The sequence below is a fragment of the Miniopterus schreibersii genome (assembly GCF_964146895.1).
Source record: "Miniopterus schreibersii genome assembly, chromosome: 7".
NCBI lineage: Eukaryota > Metazoa > Chordata > Mammalia > Chiroptera > Miniopteridae > Miniopterus > Miniopterus schreibersii.
Window position 1 is genome coordinate 76168665 of NC_138108.1, and position 17661 is coordinate 76186325.

The following is a 17661-nucleotide window of genomic DNA, read 5'->3' on the forward strand; positions in this document are numbered from 1 at the left end:
AGGGGAGCAGTGAGCCAGCAGCGTGGTCCCCAAATCTGCATGTGTGCACAAGTGCATGTGCACTAAGAATCATATTGCAAAGAATTTATACTCCTCTCTCACGCTGCACAGCCTTGGTCTGGCTGGTCGTAGTTTCCTGACTTTGGAAGGCTGATGGGTTTTAGTGTTAAATCTTTGTTTTTGGTTCATTCTTGTTAAGGGCCACATCGGGCAGCTTTTCCTACCCCACGTGGATGAGGGGAGAGGGCGGCAGGGGCAGGCCAGGCTTTAGACGTTCAGTGAGCCCACTAAGCTAAGGGGCCAATGGGCCATGAAACTACCCTCCCCCCCCCCGGGGGGGCCCAGGCCCACCATGACCATGGCCTCGAACAGAGCCCCAGTTTTGAAGTCAGAGGAATCTGGCTTTGAGTCCTGGTTTCTCCATCTCCCAGCTGTGAACCTTAGGCAAGACTAGACCCCTCTCAGTCGCTGTTACTATTCCTCTTGACTGGGTGGAGCGTGGGGAGGGAAGGTCTGTGATTTGCAGGGGGTTGTGAAGACTAATGCCTGGCACATACGCAACTGTAGCTGGCATTAGTCCCTGAGCATTCCTCTGAGAGCCTCCTCACTTCCCTGCCTGAAATTAAGAAAGTCCTGTAAACTGTAGCTTCCCTCAGGCAAGAGATCCCCCCGGAGGCCAGGGGCGCCCAGGGAGGGCACAGTTTATCAGCAGGGCCTGGCAGAATGGGCACCGGAAGTAGGTTCTGGAAGGCCAGGCTGTGCCAGGGCAGGACCCAGACATGGTGGCTGGAGCAAGGGAGAAGCAAGCCTGGCCTCCTCTATCATGTCCCTAATACGGTGCCTGCTGCCCCCTTGCTGGGAGCCTAAGGATCAAGCCCACCCCACCCCCCCCCAAGCAAGGTTTTCAGTCCCTACCAGGGGCCCCACCCCATCACTTCACTCATTACTTGTCCCCAGAGAAGTTTCCTTGGCCTCCTGGGTTCAGGCTGAGGCCCCACGCAGAGGCCACCCCTTGGGCCGAGTGGTTACCGTTCCTGCCCGAGAGCATCCAGAGGAATCGCGGACACTCCACTTCCACCGTCTGTCCAGGCTCGGAGGAGGGCCAGCAGCTCATGTTGTCCCACAGCCCCGCGCAGCCTGCCAAGAAGAGCAGTGGCATCAGGCAGGGATGGAGCGTGGACCGAGGGCCACCCCTGCCCTGTCATCATCGCCAGCACCCTCCCTGCGGGATCTCCCATTAGGCACTGCCCTTCTCAGTGCCTTTCCTTCTTGGGGCCTTGGATTCTCCCATCTAAATAGTGAGTGCCCAGTGTGGAAGACAGGGTGGGAGAGCGGGAGGGAGACATGATCTCATACAAGCGGAGGGAGGGAAACGTAATCTCATACAAGCCGCACAGAGCAGGTCTGGATTTCTCTAGAGCAGAGATATGCCTGGCCTCGGCTTGCATTAAATGACTCACCGGCAGTGGGCCTCCTGGCTATACAGTATAACCATATGGGGAGCTTTAAAAAATGTATCTAACTGGGCCCTACACCCAGCGATCCTGATTTAATTGGTCTTGGGTGGGTCCTGGGCATGATACTGTGTGTAAGCTTTCCAGGGAACTCTACAGTGATGGCAAGGTTGAGAATCCTTGGCCATGATTCTCAAACTTCAGTCTGCAACAGACTCATCCAGAAGGCTCGCTGAAACACAGACAGCTGAGGCCCACTCCCAGGGTCTCTGTGGAACCTGGGAATTTGCCTTTCTAACAAGTTCCCAGGTGAGGCTGCTGGTGCTGACCTGGAATCACACTTGGAGAGCCACTGTCCTGGCTTTTGGAAGCAACTACACAAGCGTGGCCACCACTTTTGCAGTAGAAATATTTGTTAAGGACATTGCTTTCCAGCTCACTGGGTTCCCTTTACAAGGCCCCTCCTGGAAGATGAACTTGGTCTCAATGCAATGAAAAGCTGAACGTATGGTGAACCCATCTGTCTTATAAACACTGAATCTTGAGGCTGTTTCCTCTTTGACTTGGCTGCCAGGAAGCTCAGAGCCACATTCATGGCCCACTTCTGGCAAACGATAGGCTTTGAAATGAGTCAGAAAGGCTACTGTGTCTTCACGGCAGAGCAAGGCACTGTCTGAGTCAGCCTTCTGGGCTTTCTGACGCTCAGGGTCTCGACTTTTACTGTCTTGGGGGCGTTCGTTGTCCTTAAGCTACTATGCAAGTGTAAGTTGTAGATAACTGATAGCAATACAAATGATGCTTGTCCACAGGCATGCAAACGAACTTTGTCCAGTCATATTTCAACTGGACAAAACTGTACTCACTTTTGCATCTATGTGCAAATTCATTTCACCCTTCAGCCTTATATGTTGGGTACTTTGAGTTCTATGAGTCAGCGGTAACATTTTACTGGTTCTCTCATTTACTCAGTACAATGTTTGGCAGGTATTCAGTTTATATTTGTATGCAAGTTTTATAATTATACTCTCTTTTTAAAAATTATCATTTATCATAACCAGCCTCTAATTCGCCTAGAATTGACCCCGGGAGTAGAAACCCAGGGAAACTGCTCCCTGTGACAGGCTTCAGGGGCCCACGGCCCCTGAGAGAACAGCACTGCCGGCAGGTTTGGAGGGGCCGGAAAGAGCTGAGGTGACATCATGGGGCAAGAAGAGTCAGCCCTCATCCAGGTTGGGGGACAGAGCACAGACTTCCCCACACCACAGCCCAGGACTCACAGGAAGAGCCCCGTTTCCGGAGTCCCACAGACCTGGGTTCCAGTCCTGCCTCAGCACCCAGTAGCTTCCCTGGCTCATTTCTCTTCTCTTCGGGGAACAAATGCCTCCTCCTGAGGCTGTCAAGGGGAAGAGACCAAGCCCACTCCTTGGGTGCAGATGAGCACAGCGCCCACCAGCCCGTCCTGTCCTCCCCGGGCTCCTTCCTATCTCCTCCGGGCCAGGCTGGGGCTCTGGCCGCAGGGCGAGTTTCTGCTCCGGGGCTGGGAGACGGGTGTGGCCTGTAAGCAGAGGGCAAAGCCCAGCTTCGGTAAAAGGTCTCTTCAGGAGTGACTACCTCCAAGCTCAAAGCATCAATATCCTTCTAATGCCTGGGCCCCCTCTAAGCGAACTCCCTGGAGACCTGTCCCACTGCAGAATGGCCTGAGAACACACCGGCCACGCAGATCTTTAGGACGCACCCCGAGATTCCCATTCAGTCGTCCCCAGGCCCGGAGTGTGTACTGTAGCGACTCCCTGGAGACCCTGCTGCTTGTGCTCACGGGCCTTGCTTTGAGAGCCTCTCCTCCCCACGGTGAAGGCCCTGTTCTGGGCTCAGATACACTCTTGGCTCCCAGGAACAAATCTGAGAGTGAGACAGGCAGCCTCCCTAGGGCCGGGGAGCTCACTGTCCAAGGGCAGCTCTCCCGGTGCCTGGGTGCAGGTGGCTCCCTCCACGGGACAGAGCCCATGAGAGCGGGAACCTGTGTGATCCCCACTGTCGCAGGCCTGCACCTGCAGTGGGTCGGGCCTAGCACAGGCACTGAACAGACATGGGAGCCACATTTGACTTCTAAACTGCATGTTAAGGTCGGGGCCTTCCGGTCCTCTGCCTGCCAGCTCTGCCTGGTGCTAGCGGGGGTCACCCTGCGCTTTACACAAGGAGCTCATTTAATCCACAGCAGTGCAGCCAGAGGCTTCCTGAGCCAGGACATGGAGGCCAGGACTGTCTCGCCACATTGCTTGGTGCCAACTCACAGGCTTTGCCCACTTGCCCTGCCCTCGGGTGGCACCAATGCCAGCTTCCTAGAGCCCTCCCAGCTGGAGCCAAGCTCAGAATGTTGGAGAGAGGCCAGGGGGTGGAGGGGAAACAGGGCATGGGCCTGGAGAGGATGCAGGGAGGAGACTGGAGAGGGGCAGGTGGAGGCAGGCGTGACCAGCTCTCCCCGGGCAGCAAGACGAGCCCCCAGAGGGAGAAGGGGGACAAGGGGACGGAGGAGGCCAGACCTAGATCAGGATGTGGGGCGGGGGGCTCTGGAGGTAAAGCAGCCCCGAGGATGACAGGACACGTTGCGGCCCTGGCAAGGGAGGTGGTGAACGGAGGGGAGAGACCATGGACACAGAGGCAGGGTTTGGATGTGGCTCCCACAAGGACTGTCAAAGTATCCATGGGACAAAAGGACCATGTGTCTGTGTCCTTTGAGGAATGTGGGGGATGAAAAGCCCCTTGGATATTCCTAAACCTTCACCCACACTCACAGTGAGCCCTGGGACAGGAGGTGCTGAGCTCCCCCCAAACTGTCCGGACACTGGCTGTCAGACTCCAGCAGGAGACACTGCTCGCCAGGCCTGGGTGGGGGGTCCTGGAGCTCACAAGCCCCTGGGTGACTCTGGCCTCCTCAGATGCCCTTAGAACAGTGACATGACCCGCTGTGTCTGTCTGCTCAGAGCTCTTCTGGCTCCTGAAGCCTGGAGGGTGAGGGGAGTCCCTCGCCCTGGCTCCTTCAGCTGGGACCTCGTGTGGTGGCAGGCGCCTCGGCCAGAGCACAGCCTCCTGCGAGCTCAGCAGCATCTCCTGTATGAAGTCCTGGGGGCCCTTCCCGACTGTAGAAAATGCAGGAGCCCCTTTCCTCACTTCGGGAGAAATGGACCCAGGGCTGGGCTGGCCAGGTGATGCTGGCCCACAGCTCCAGTCCATGAGGCTGGACAACCCATGGCCAGCTGGCCAGACAGATGGGGAGAGTGCCAGGGCATCTGGCAGCCTTCCCAACCCCGGCCACATCAGGCAGGGACATTGGCCTGGTGCTGGCTAAAGGCAGGGCAGCAATGGCTGGTGATGAGAGGTGAGGAAGAAAGGGGAGCAGACTCCCCTGTGGGGTCCCTGGGCAGCTGGTTCACTGTCACACCTGTCATATCAGCCACGTAGAGAGAAAAATGTGGGCAAGGGGCTATCCAGGCCTGTTCTGGACACGCACCAGACACTGTGGAGCCTGTAGGGGTCAGGCAGGGTCACTGCCCCACAGCAGAGATGACGAAACCCAGGCTCCAAGGGGTAAAGTGACATGTGCAGGTGACAGAGTGTATAATGCTGCAGCTGGGACCCCACCTGCTGGGCTGACCCGTGGTGGCAGCAGACCTGGGTACTAACGCCACACGCATTGTTCGTGTCCCAAGCACCGTGACGTGACCACACTCTCTCCAGCCTCGGTTCACCGTCTGGTCATGGAAGGCGTGGGACAGACCCGGTGCCAACGCGCAGGGAGCACATCGGGGTGGCGGGCACTTTTAGCTGGTATGTGGTGGAACACTTTTCATTCTGGCAGTTACACATTTTTAGAGAGAATTTTAAGTATGTATTAAAAAGTTATAGAACTAGCATATCACATTTGTGATTTTATAGCTACTATTGTTTAGGATGAGGCTAAGTTAGAAAAAAGTCGGTTGGAGAAGAGGAAACCCTCGTGGCGGTTGGTGGGACTGTAACCTGGTGCAGCCACTGGGGAGCGCAGCATGGAGGCTCCTCAAACTCAGAGGTAGCCTGTCACCCCATCCAGCAGGCCCACTTCTGGGTGTTTATCCAAAGGAAACGAAATGAGCATCTGGAAGAGACAGCTGTGCCCCTATGCTCACTGCAGCACCACTCACAGCGTCCGAGAGAGGAAAACAGCCTAAGTGGCCCTGGGAGGGCGACCGGGTAAAGAAAATTACAATAAAACATTACTCAGCCTTAAAAAAGAAGGAAATCTGGCCACTTGTGATCACGTGGATGAACCTAAAGGACATTATGCTAAATGAAATAGGCCAGACCCAGAAAGACAAATGCTACTCGATCTCCCTCTTCTGTGGAGTCCAAAGGAAGCCCAGCTCATGGAGCAAGGAGTCGAAGGGTGGTTGCCGGGCTGGGGTCAAAGGGCACAAAGCTGCAGTTTCATAGGATGACTAAGTCTAAGATTCAATGCACAGCCTGATGGGGGAAAGTTAATTGTTTTAAAGGAAAAATTATTAAGGAAATCCCAGTTCAGGTGTACGGCTGCAGTGGGGCTGGAGGGACTATGGCCGGGGCGGGGGGGGGGTCTGTGTGGCCTCTGGCTGCTTGCAGGGATCTCGGGCCCCACTCCCCACCAGGCTCCTGCTCTGAGTTGGGGGAGGAAGGAGGGCATCCTGTCCTAGTCTTCCCGAGGGCTCCGGCAGGGAAGGGACAAAGTGGAGGGTTCGGGTCACTGTGGGATCTGCTAGTTTTAGGTCCATAGTGGCAAAGCTCGCAGCCTGAGTTGGGTGAGGGCAATCCAATGAGATGAGGGATGGAAGAGCTTTGTAAACAGGCCCACTGCTACTGAGCCAAGAGGAGGGGTTCACTTCCTCTGGAAGGCAGGGTTGGAATAAACAATTAGCTGCTGCGTGAGTGGGCAGGGCCCGGGGCAGGTGAGGGGCACACCTCCCACCCCTTCGCCATTTCTAATGGTCACCTGTCATCAACTGCCTGGCTGGAGAGAAGGGATGAAAGGCTGGGGAAGTTTCAGTGGGGAAGCAAGAAAATACAACATTGGACCACAAAGGCCATCTGGGGGAGCAGGGGTGCCTGCCCAGTGCCCAGGGCCAAGTGGGCAGCATGGGATCCTGGCCTGAGGCAGGTGGTGTGGTGGAGATAGGTGAGTTTTGGACCTCAGTCTACTCTGGGCTTGCCACTTACCTCTATGGGCCTCAGTTTCCTCGTCTATAAAATGGGCATAGTAACACCCCCAGGATTTTAGCGGGAATTAGATGATTTGCGTGTGCAATGCAAAATTTCTCATCCATTAACCTTTGTTCCTGTTTTTCCTCCTGGTATATTTTCCCTTTCTCTGCCCTTCCTCCTCAGATTACTGGTTCACAGTCTCAGAGGAGGGCAGGAAAACCTACAATCTCCCTGGCTTGGATCCCACAGCCCCCGGGGGAGTGAAGAGGAATCCTGGTGTAATACAAATGCTTGGGAGAAAACAAAAGGAGCGGGACTTTCCTCAGGCTGGGGGGACAGGGAGGGGAAGTGATGAGTGGGACGCGGAAGGTTCCAGAAAGGAGCAGAATGCCCTGCTGCCTGCCCACCTAGATGGTGGAATAGTCGAGGGGGAGATGGCTGTGAGGTCACGTCTAGATAAGCAGGCCACGGGCAGCTGGCAGAGCCCCGCCTCCCATGAAGCCCAGGAGGGCCCTGGGGCCTGAAGCAGGGTCCGCCAGCCACCACTCTCTGCAGCAAAGCTCACGACCAGATGGGCTCCCTCAGACACACTGGTGCCAGTGAATCTCTGTGGGGAAGATCTGGAAAATACCAAGGCTTAGGCTCCTCCCATCCCAGGAGAGTGGGGTCAGAATTGAAGTGATAGAAAATGGAGAAAGTTCTATTTTTGCCTTCTGCAGTTTACGGACAAAGACTGTTTCCTTCATACTTGTGAAGCCCCTGGCACTAGGCCAGTCCCAGGGTAACCTTAACTCCCTAGGGGCAGGGCCACCACCTAGGGGCAGGGCTGGCGGTGGGGAGGGGGCTGAAATAGGAGAAAGGACAGGCCAATGTCCTGATGCCCCACCCAGCTCACCACAGAGGAGCATCACTGCGCAGTCCTTGATTTATTTATAAACAAGCTCAGATGGCCTGGCGATAACCCGGGATTATTTCAGGAGCAATGTGTCAGGCTGCAGTGACATGGGACGAGGATCAAGCCAGGCACCCTGGGGCCATGCTGGGTTGGCCCCTCCACACCCGTCCCTGGCCCCTGTGCTCACTGGGCCTGAGGATGGAGATCACCAAGGAGTCCACCTCCTCCGGCCTTGCCCCTAGGTGCCCTCCTCTAGCTTCTGCCTTTGTCAGTGTTAACTCTCTCCTCCTGCCACATCCATCTCCCGGCACCTCATGACCCTGCTCACCGCCACTCACCTTCTCCCCTCCCCAAGACCCCGCGGCAGTTCGGGAGGAGCTCCTGCTGCAGCCCCTGGTTTCTAGCTCCTTCGCGCCTCCCCTTGCCCTTCTCAGCGCCCTGCAGCCCTGTCCCCAGGCCATCCAAGACGCAAGCTGGTGAGGTTTCCTCGGCTTTGCTAGTGACCTGACCTATAGCATTTAGGTCAGGAAAAGTGTTGCCCTCCTGTGAGGGTTGGAGCACACAGAAGTGGTGGGAATGGGGCTGGGAAACCGAAGTTCCCGGGTGGCAAAGGCGTTTAAAAGCACAGGAGGAACAGCTAAAGAGCCTTCTTTAAACCAAGAAGCACGGCCGTTCCATGGGATGAACTGCCTTGGAAGCAGTGTTTCTCACCACTGAAATATTCGAGCAGAAAGTGTCATGGAATTAGGAGGCTGGGAAATGCAGAGAGGCTACACTAAATGAGGTAGAGGACCCTTCAAACTCGAGGCTAAGGCCGCTTTCTGGAGCAGCCTGCCAATCTCCCCCAGGAGGCCAGCTTGAAGGGACCTCTGAGTACTGTATGCTGAGCCCTTCCCCTTCTAGGAACTACACACACTGTTCCTTGTCCCACAGAACCTCCACATCCACCCCCAGCACTCTTCCTCACCTGACCTAAGCTCTTAGTCTCATGCTACCTGTCACACTAATTAAAGATTAACTGGTATCAATAATCTCTTTTTTTTCCCCCTAAAACAAATCCCTTCTTGGAAGGGTGAGGCCACCAGTCATTCACAGCTCAGTTCCGGTTGCAAACCAGAAAATCCTCAGGATTCAGAGTCAAAAGATTTGGGCTGAGAGCCCTGTTTCGGCTCTGGGTGGTCCTGGGTCTCTCAGGGCCTCAATTTCCTCATCTGTGAAATGAGGATAATGGTACTTACTGCAAAAGTTGCTTTAGGAAGTAACCAAAAAAATGTCTAAAATGTTACACAAACATGAGTTACTTGTTTCTGAAAAATGAGCCAAGATCAGTTGTGCCAAGGAAAGGATGGGAGACGTGAGCTATGGGTGACCACAAATAAAGACTGATTCACATTAATAAAATGAAAGCATTAAACACTGGGCAATCACATGTAAAAATGGAATGTAATGAAACATACTGGCTTTAACATTATTAACAATTAACTAAATGCTATTAAATTATTCAACCTAAATTTATGTGAATTTCGCAATAAAAAATGGCCACCACCCCCAAAAGTAGCCAGCCATTCCTCCTGCCCATGTTCTTTGTGGGTGGGAAACCAGCTGGCAGAGAAGAAAAGGAGGAAGGCATGTCCCTGTGTTAGAGGAGAGGACACTAAGGCCCAGAGAGGATCAGTGTCCTGCTCAAGGTCACACAGCCTCTACGTGACAGCCACGCACGCCCAGGTCTGCCTGACTGCCAAGCCCAGGTCTTTCCTGCCACCGGACCGTCTCTCTGGAACATTCTTCCCGAGGGAGAGCCAAAGGCTCCACCAGCCAGCTCCGCGGGGGTATCCGCTTCTGTAAACAGAGCAATAAATAGCACGGCGAGCGGGCCCTGCCTCTGTTAGGGTGACCCTGAGACAGTCCCACGGAATGCTGGGAAGCCTTGGCCACGGAACCCGGAATGGCTGAAGAGTTAATTTTTTATTTGTGATAAGTGTGCTGTGCTTGGTGACAGTTCCGTGAGTGGCATTTCCTGTGACTTGTCTGGAGTTCAAACATTAACCTCCTCCCCAGGGAGGGCCAGGCAGTTTAACCATTAACCCTGTGCCCCCAGCGGAGAGGCCCACCACCGCTTCCCCACCTGGGTGTCAGGACAGGTCCCTGTTGAGGGTGGAGGCCTGTGGGCCGTGGGCAGCAGTGGCCCTGGGCTTCAGGAGTCATGCTCTCTGGAGAGCTGCTGTGGCCATCAGGGCATGGGCGACAGGGCTGGGCCCAGGGCCGGGTGGCCGCAGCCTCAGCCCTGCCACCAGCTTGGTTCAGAAGTGGACACAGTGGGCTTGCCCACCCCATGGCTCTGCCCCTTGTCATTTCTCCGCCCCTTTCTGTCTGTGAGGAAGTGTCCCTGTCGTCCAGCACATCGGTTCTAGACTCCACGCTGGGCCTTTGGCTCTGCTCAGCAGCCCCTCAGCGGAACAGGCCTGAAGACTTTCCCAGCAACCAGGGCCTCGGTCAGCCTCTGCCTCAGGGGCTTTTAGACCAGGTTTCCAAGGCAACAGACCCCTTTCCTGAAGGAAACTTGCAGAAGGCCAACATGCAGAGCAGAGCAGATCCAAGCGGCCTGAGCCACGCGGGACAGGCGGGGCCAGCCTGGCCACCCTTCCACCCGCTGCCCCAGCCGTGCCAAACGGTCGCAAATCTTACAAACCCAGCACAGCCCTTTTCTCACAGGAGGAGAGGGAGGTCCAGAAGAGAGCGCCTTACCCACATCTCCCCAGGAAGTCGGAGGCAGCACCCGGGGGGCCTAGTGAGCTTTCTCAGCTCTGAATGCACCATTAGGGCCACCTGGGAGCCTTAGGGAAAACAAGTCACCAGACCTGCCCCAGCGCAGTCCACCTGGGCACGGACATGCTTACACTTTCCCCGAGGACCAGTACCTAGGCAAGTGGGTCACAGGAGAGGAGCCTCCCAGGGGCACAGCTGGGTGCGCAGGGGGGCAGAGGGCCCCGGTGGACCCCACCCACCCATGGCAGAGGGCAGCCTACCCGCACCAAGGAGTCGGGCACAGGCCATCCGAGAGGCTCCCTGCTCCAATGAGATGCCCTGGCATATTCTCAACAGCCTCCTGAGGTCAAGAGATTATTCTCCTCATTTTAAAATACATAAATTGAGGGGTGGAGGAATGAAGTCTCTCGCCCAAGGCGGTAGAGAGGAGCAGCAGAGCTGAGGTTTCGGCGGGCTCCATCTGGCCCAGCCTGGCACTTGGCCCCTGGGCTCAGCTCACCAGACACAGATGGTCAGAGGCCCAGCAGCCCAGCACCTGCTCCGTGGTCAGCACCTGCAGGAGCAAATCTGCCCTTGCACTGGGGGAGCCCAGCAGGAACCCAGGGAACCCAGAAGGTCGAGCAGAAGGCCCCAGCCAATGGGGTCACTTGGGGCCCGAGTGGGGCTGGCAGAGCCACTCACTGTTCTTTATGGGAGGATCTGGGAGAACAAGCCCTCGCCTTGCTGCTCCCAGGCCAGGCTCCAGGCAACATCCCTCCAAGGATGATCAGGCTACACTGCTCACTTCAGCTAGTTTGTGACAAGTTCTGCAAGCTGGGGACCATCCATATCCTCCGTGGGAGCCCTGCACCCTCAAAAGGCTCTGCTCCATCTCCCACTCTCTCCTGGGGCCAGCTCTCTTTTGTTTTCTCCTCTCTCCCTGCTTCTAGTCAAGAACCTGCACTCACTTGTTCACTCAGTAAGTCAGTCAACAAGCACACGCTGAGTACCTGATCTTGCAGGCCCTGTGCCACACACTGGGGAAGAAGAGGAGAGTGACACGGTCCCTACTGAGGCTGAGGCAGGAACAGTCCAGCAAACCTAATGCAGTGCAGAGGTGCCAGGAGGAGAGAAACCGGGGGCCATGTAGGAGTCAGGGCAGCCAGTTGAACCAACGGAGCTCCAGGCATTCAGGAAATCATTCCTGGTGGAGTCTAAAAGGGCGAGTGGTTGGCAGAGTGAAGAGAGAACAGTGTAGCAGAGGGATCAGCATGTGCAAAGGCCCAGACACATGAGAGAAAGGGACACAGTCAGGAAATTATAAGCAATTTGGCTGAGCCAAGTGGAAACGTTTGGTCTGGAGGCCAAGGAGCTGGACTTCGTCCTGGAACCACTGGAGAGCAATGGGTCATTTAAAACACACCAGATGCTAATTTTTAACATAACTGTCCCTTACTTCTCAATGTGAACTGAAGTTCGCCATCATCTCTCCCAAATGCTTGACATTCTAAGTCTTATCTCTCAGCGCTGAAGAAGAGCCAGTGCCTGTCATTTTTAGGCATTCATCTCGGGGACATGCAGACAGAGGCAGCCGCCAACCCTGCTGCACCCAAGGCCGGCCGCGTTGGCGCTTGGCTGACTGCTGTTGCAGACAGTTTTCGGGGCAGCAGGAGGGCCCGGGGAAATCAGGCGGCTCTGGCTCAATGGTGCCCCAGTGAGCATCATAAGGCCGTGGTCTGGCTCCCCACAGGCAGCTTGCAAAGCCAGTGGAGAGGAAGGAAAAGCTCGAGCTATGGGAGGAAGTCACCTTGTCACTGTCCTTCAGGAAGGAGATGAGTGAAGGGTCTAAGGCCACTGCAACATCCAACCGCTTGGCCCCTGCGGCCCGCAACACCCTGATTTTCCCCGTCTCTGCCTGCTCCTCACAAGTGCTGGCGATTCTGAGGCCTCCCCTGGTGCTTCCTCTGCCCCTCTCACACCCTCACCGGAGCAACCACAGCCACATTGCCTCCTGTACAGGGGAGTCCCCAGCCCTGACCTGCTCTGAAATCTTGACTCCACACATCTAAACAACTCACAATCTTCATCTCTTCGCTCCCAAACACCTGGTCTCCCTTCACCCCTTCCTACAGCTGCTGAGGTCAAACACTGTGGGTCATCCTGGACCCACCCTCTCCCACCTCACTCCTGAGCCAATTCACCACCACATCCTGCCAGTGTTACCCCCTAAATAGTCCTTACACGGGCCCACTCCTCTCCACCTCCTTTCCTTGGAGCAGACCCTGCCTGTATCTCCTTGGTCTTGACCTCTCCTGCACACGCCAAGTTCACTTTCAAATGCTGGCCTGGGGGCTTTCTCCAGCCATTGGAGCCCACTTAACCCCAAAGCACAGTAGGCGGGAAGTGCAAGGGAGCGGGTTAATCTGCCTTCCCCAGAAGCAGCCCCAGGCTCTGATGATGGGGAACAGGAGGACACACAGGCCAGCTCCTTTGTCACTCCCAGGAGAGTGTTCTATGCTGAAGTGCCCCAGGGGGATTAAGCTCCCATAGCCCACAGTGATAATGCGAATCCCTTCTCTGTCTCTGTTCCCCACCCCCTCCTGGGCTTTCCTGGAATCACCTGCCAAACGCCCCTTGCATTTTGTTTTCTTTCTTTCTTTTGTTGTTGTTGTTGTTGATAGTTTTTTTTAATTCTTCAATTACAATTGACATACAATAGTATATTAGTTTCAGGTGCACATCATAGTGATTAGGCATTTATATTCCCTACGAAGTGATCACCCTGATGAATCCAGTACCCACCTGACACCATATATAGTTATAATATTATTGACTGTATTCCCTGTGCTGACCTTCACATCCCCATGGCTAATGTGTAACTACCAATTTGTACTTCTTAATCCTGTCGTCGTCTTTTTCACCCCAACCCCCCTCACATCTGGCAACCATCAAAATGTTCTCTGTATCTATGAGTCAGTTTCTGATTTGTTTGTTTATTTTGTTTTTTAGATTTCACATAAAAAGGAAATCATCTGGCATTTGTCTTTCTCTGTCTGACTTGTTTCACTCAGCACAGTACCCTCTAGGTCCTTCCATGGTGTTGCAGACTCAAGGTTTCATTCTTTTTTACGACTGAGTCATATTCTATTGTATATATCACCACTTCTTAACCCATTCATCTATTGATGGGCACTTAGGTGATTCCATATCTTGGCTATTGTAAGCAATGCTGCAATGAGCATATGGGTGCATGTGTTTTTTTGATTTAGTGTTTTGGGTTTCTTCAGATAAATACCCAGAAGTAGAATTGCTGAGTCTATCTTTGTCTCTTGTTATAGCCTTTGTTTTAAAGTCTGTTTTGTCGGGTATAAGTATTGCTAACTCAGCTTTTTGTTGTTGTTGTTTCCATTTTCATGAAATATCTTTTCCCAACCCTTTACTTTCAGTCTGTGTGTCTTTCAAACTGAAGTGAGTCTCTTGTAGAGAGTGTGGGTCTTATTTTCTTCTCCATTCAGCCACCCTATGTCTTTTGTTTGAGCATTTTAATCCATTTACATTTAAAGTAATTATTGATAAATAGATAGTTATTGCCATTTTATTATTTATACTTTTTACCTTTTTTTCCTTTTTTTCCTTCTTTTTCTTAAAGAAATCACTTTAACATTTCTTGTAACACTGGCTTGGTGGTGATGAATTCCTTTAGCTTTTTCTGGTCTGGGAAGCTCTTTATCTGTCCTTTGATTCTAGGTAGAGTAATCTTGGTTGTAGGTCCTTGCTTTTCATCATTTTGAATATTTCGTGCCAATTCCTTCTGACTTGAAATGTTTCTGTTGAGAAATCAACTGACAGTCTTATGGGAGATCCCTTGTAAGTATCTCTTTCTCTTGCTGCTTTTAAGACGCTCTCTTTGTCTTTAATCTTGGTATTTTAATTATGATGTATCTTGCTGTGGGCCTCTTTGGGTTCATCTTGTTTGGGATTCTCTGCACTTCCTAGACTTATATGTCTATTTCCTTCTTCAGGTTAAGAAAGTTTTCTGTCATTTTTTCACATAGGTTTTCAATTCATTGTCCTCTCTCTTCTCCTTCTGGTTCCCCTATGATGCAAATGTTGATAAGCTTGATGTTGTCCCAGAGGGCCTTTAAACTATCCTTTTTTTTTTTTTTTTTTTTTGGATTATTTTCTCTTTTTGCTGTTCTTATTGAGTGTTTTCTCTTTCCTTATCTTCCAAATCCCTGATTCATTCCTTTGCTTCATTTAATCTACTGTTGATTCCCTCTAATATATTCTTCATTTCAGTTATTGGGTTCTTCAATTCTGACTTGTTCTTTATGTTTTCTATCTGGATTTTTATGTTTCCTATCTCTTTGCTGAATTTTTCACTGAGATCACTGAGCATCCTTATAACCAGTATTTTGAACTCTGCATCTAGTAGATTGCTTGTCTTCACTTTGTTTTGTTCTTTTTCTGGAGTTTTATTCTGTTCTTTCATTGGACACATGTTTCTTTGTTTCCTTATTATGGCTGTCTCCCTGTGTTTGTTTCTACATATTAGGTAGAGCTGCTATGTCTCCTGGTCTTGGTAGTGAAGCCTTATGTAGTAGGTGTCCTGTGGGGCCCAGTGGTACAGTCTTCCTGGTCACCTGAGCTGGGTGCTCCAGGTTTATCCCTTGTTTGGGTTGTGTGTGCTGTCCTGTTGGAGTTCAGTCTTGATTGCTGTTGGCACATCAATGGAAGGGACTGACCATCAGGCTGACTGGTTGTGAGGACTGGTCATGATTGTAGCTATTATGCAGAGACTGACCCTACAGAGAAGGATTGGCTTTATCAAGACTCTGGTGGCTGCCAAGTTTGCCCTTAGGGTGTGTCATTTGTGGAGGTGGTTGGGTGGTACTCTGGAGTGGCTAAGGAATTGTGCAGTGACCCCCGCACTCCAGCAAACAAGGTGCTGCAAGCAGCGTAAAGTGTGCAGTTCATAGCCTGAAGCCTGCTCATGGCTTAGACAGTACCCACTGCTCCTGCCCACTGGCCCTGGGGCCTGAGAGCAGGCATCATCTGGATCTGGTACACCAACCCCAGCCTGTTCTGGGTGAGTAAATTCACAAAGAAACATGGGTAACAACAGAAAATAGTATTGAAACAGTGAGAATCAGCAATTTTTGCACAGGAGGCTTTGGGAAATGTTTACTGTAGTCTGCCTGAAATTGGGACAAAATTGAATAAACAAGATGAGTTTGGTGCTTAGGAAAGTGTGAAAGCTGCTAGTGAATCCTATTCTCCTCTATCAGAAGTAACTAGAATTAACGAAGCTCTTGCAGAAAATTCAGGACTTGTCAACAAATATTGTTATGAAGATGGTTGGCTGGTCAAGAAGACAGTGAGTAACCCTTCAGAACTAGATGAACTAACGAGTGAAGAAGTGTATCAGAAATACATAAAATCGCCCTGCCGGGAGTGGCTCAGCGGTTAAGCATCGACCTAGGATCCAGGCAATCAGGGTTCGATTCCCGGTCAGGGCACATGCCCTGGTTGAGGGCTGCCCGATCAATGACTCTCTCATCATTGATGTTTCTCTGTCTCTCTCTCTCCCTCTCCTTTCCTCTCTCTGAAATCAATAAAGATATATTTTTTTAAAAAAAGAAATACATAAAATCTACTGAGGAGTGAAAACGGAACCCCCTAAATGAAGTAGTATGAAACAATGTTTTTTAAAAAGCAACAAATCTGCAATAGCATCAAAAAGAATGAAATACTTAGGAATAAACTAACCAATGTAAAAATTACAAAATGTTGCTGAAAGAAATTAACGAAGACACATAAATGGAAATCCTGTGCTTATGGATTTGATGACAATATTGTTAGATGTCAATACTACCCAAACTGATCTACAGATTTAGCAGCTTCCATCAAAATCCCAACAATAGAAATATTTTACTTAATATTTATTTAATTAGTTAGTATTTATTTAACATTATTTGCAGAAATAGAAAAATTCATCCTAAAATTTTAATGGAATTTCAGGGGACCTGGAAATAGTCAAAACAATCTTGAAAAAAATAACAAAGTTGGGATCTCACACTTCCTGATTTCAAAACTTACTACAAAGCTATAGTAATCAAAATAATGTGGTACTGGCATAAAGACAGACATGAAGACCAATGGAATAGAATACAGAGCCCAGAAATAGATCCTTACATATACAGTCAAATTAATTTTGACAGATTTTTCAAGACTATTCAATAAAAAAAGTATAATCTTACTACAGCCACTTAAGTAGACCATGCTCTTTTACCCATGGGAGCCTGGTGTCCAATGGCTGCAAAAAATAGCATCCTTTGTAGTGTATGCAGCTTGTTGCTAGTGTGGGTTGCCTTAAGGGACTTCAGTACAGCCCTTTCTGGTGGACACTCACATCTGAATTCATGCTGTCCCCAGTGTAGGCTCCAGACAGGTATGCAGGGTACCTTTGGAAAGCCCCAGGGCACAGTGGCCTAGGTCTACATTGTCCAAGTCATCATGTCCATCCACACCAAGCTGCAAAACAAGCATGTGATTGAGCCTGTATGCAGAGCCAAGTTCAAGTTCCCTGGCCTCCAAAATATCCACATCTCCAAGAAGTGGGGCTTTACTGACTTTAATGGGGATGAGTTTGAAGACATGGTGGCTGAAAAGCGGATCATCCCAGATGACTATGGGATCAAATACATCCCTAAATGTGGTCCCCTGGACGAATGGTGGTCCCTGAACTCATGAGAGTCTTGGTGCTGCCCCCACCTTACACCCACTAATAAATCTTACTTCCTGTCCAAAAAAAAAGTAGAGTTTTTCAACAAATGGTGGTGGGAAAACTAGATATCCAAATTCAAAAGAATGAAGTTGGACTCTTACCTTACACTATATACAAAAATTAACTAAAAATGGACCAAGAACTTAAATGTAAGAGCTAAGACCACAAAATTCTTAAAACAAAATAAAATGGGAAATCTTAATGAGCTTGGATGTAGCAATGGTTTCTTGGATATGACACACCAAAAGAACAGACAACCAAAGTAAAAACAGATACACTGGACTATATGAAACTTAAAAACTTCTGTGCATCAAAGGACACTCTCAACATGGTAAAAAGATAACCTACAGAATATAAGAAATTATTTGTAAATCATATATCTGATAAGGGCTTAATATCCAGAATATATAAAGACACCTACAACTCAACAAAAAACTAAACAACCTTATTTTAAAGTGGGCAAAGGGCTTGAATAGACATTTATTCAAAGAAGATTTGCAAATGACCAACAGCATATGAAAAAGTGTTCAACATCACTATTCATTAGGGAAATGCAGATCAAAACCACAATG

At 51.0% G+C, this 17661-nt stretch overlaps 1 protein-coding gene across 2 annotated transcripts in view; it reads right to left on the reverse strand.

Annotated features, from left to right (window-relative positions):
- Positions 1–1159, reverse strand: part of SCTR (secretin receptor) — a gene marked incomplete at its 5' end in the record, with an annotated part of 35122 nt that extends 33963 nt beyond the window's left edge. The window contains one exon of one of the 2 annotated variants that reach the window (XM_081142449.1): positions 1030–1159. In XM_081142449.1, the coding sequence (XP_080998575.1) occupies positions 1030–1159 (130 nt within the window). The remainder of the gene's footprint in view (positions 1–1029) is intronic. The other variant, XM_081142448.1, reaches the window with a different exon arrangement.
- Positions 1160–17661: the final 16502 nt, after the last annotated feature.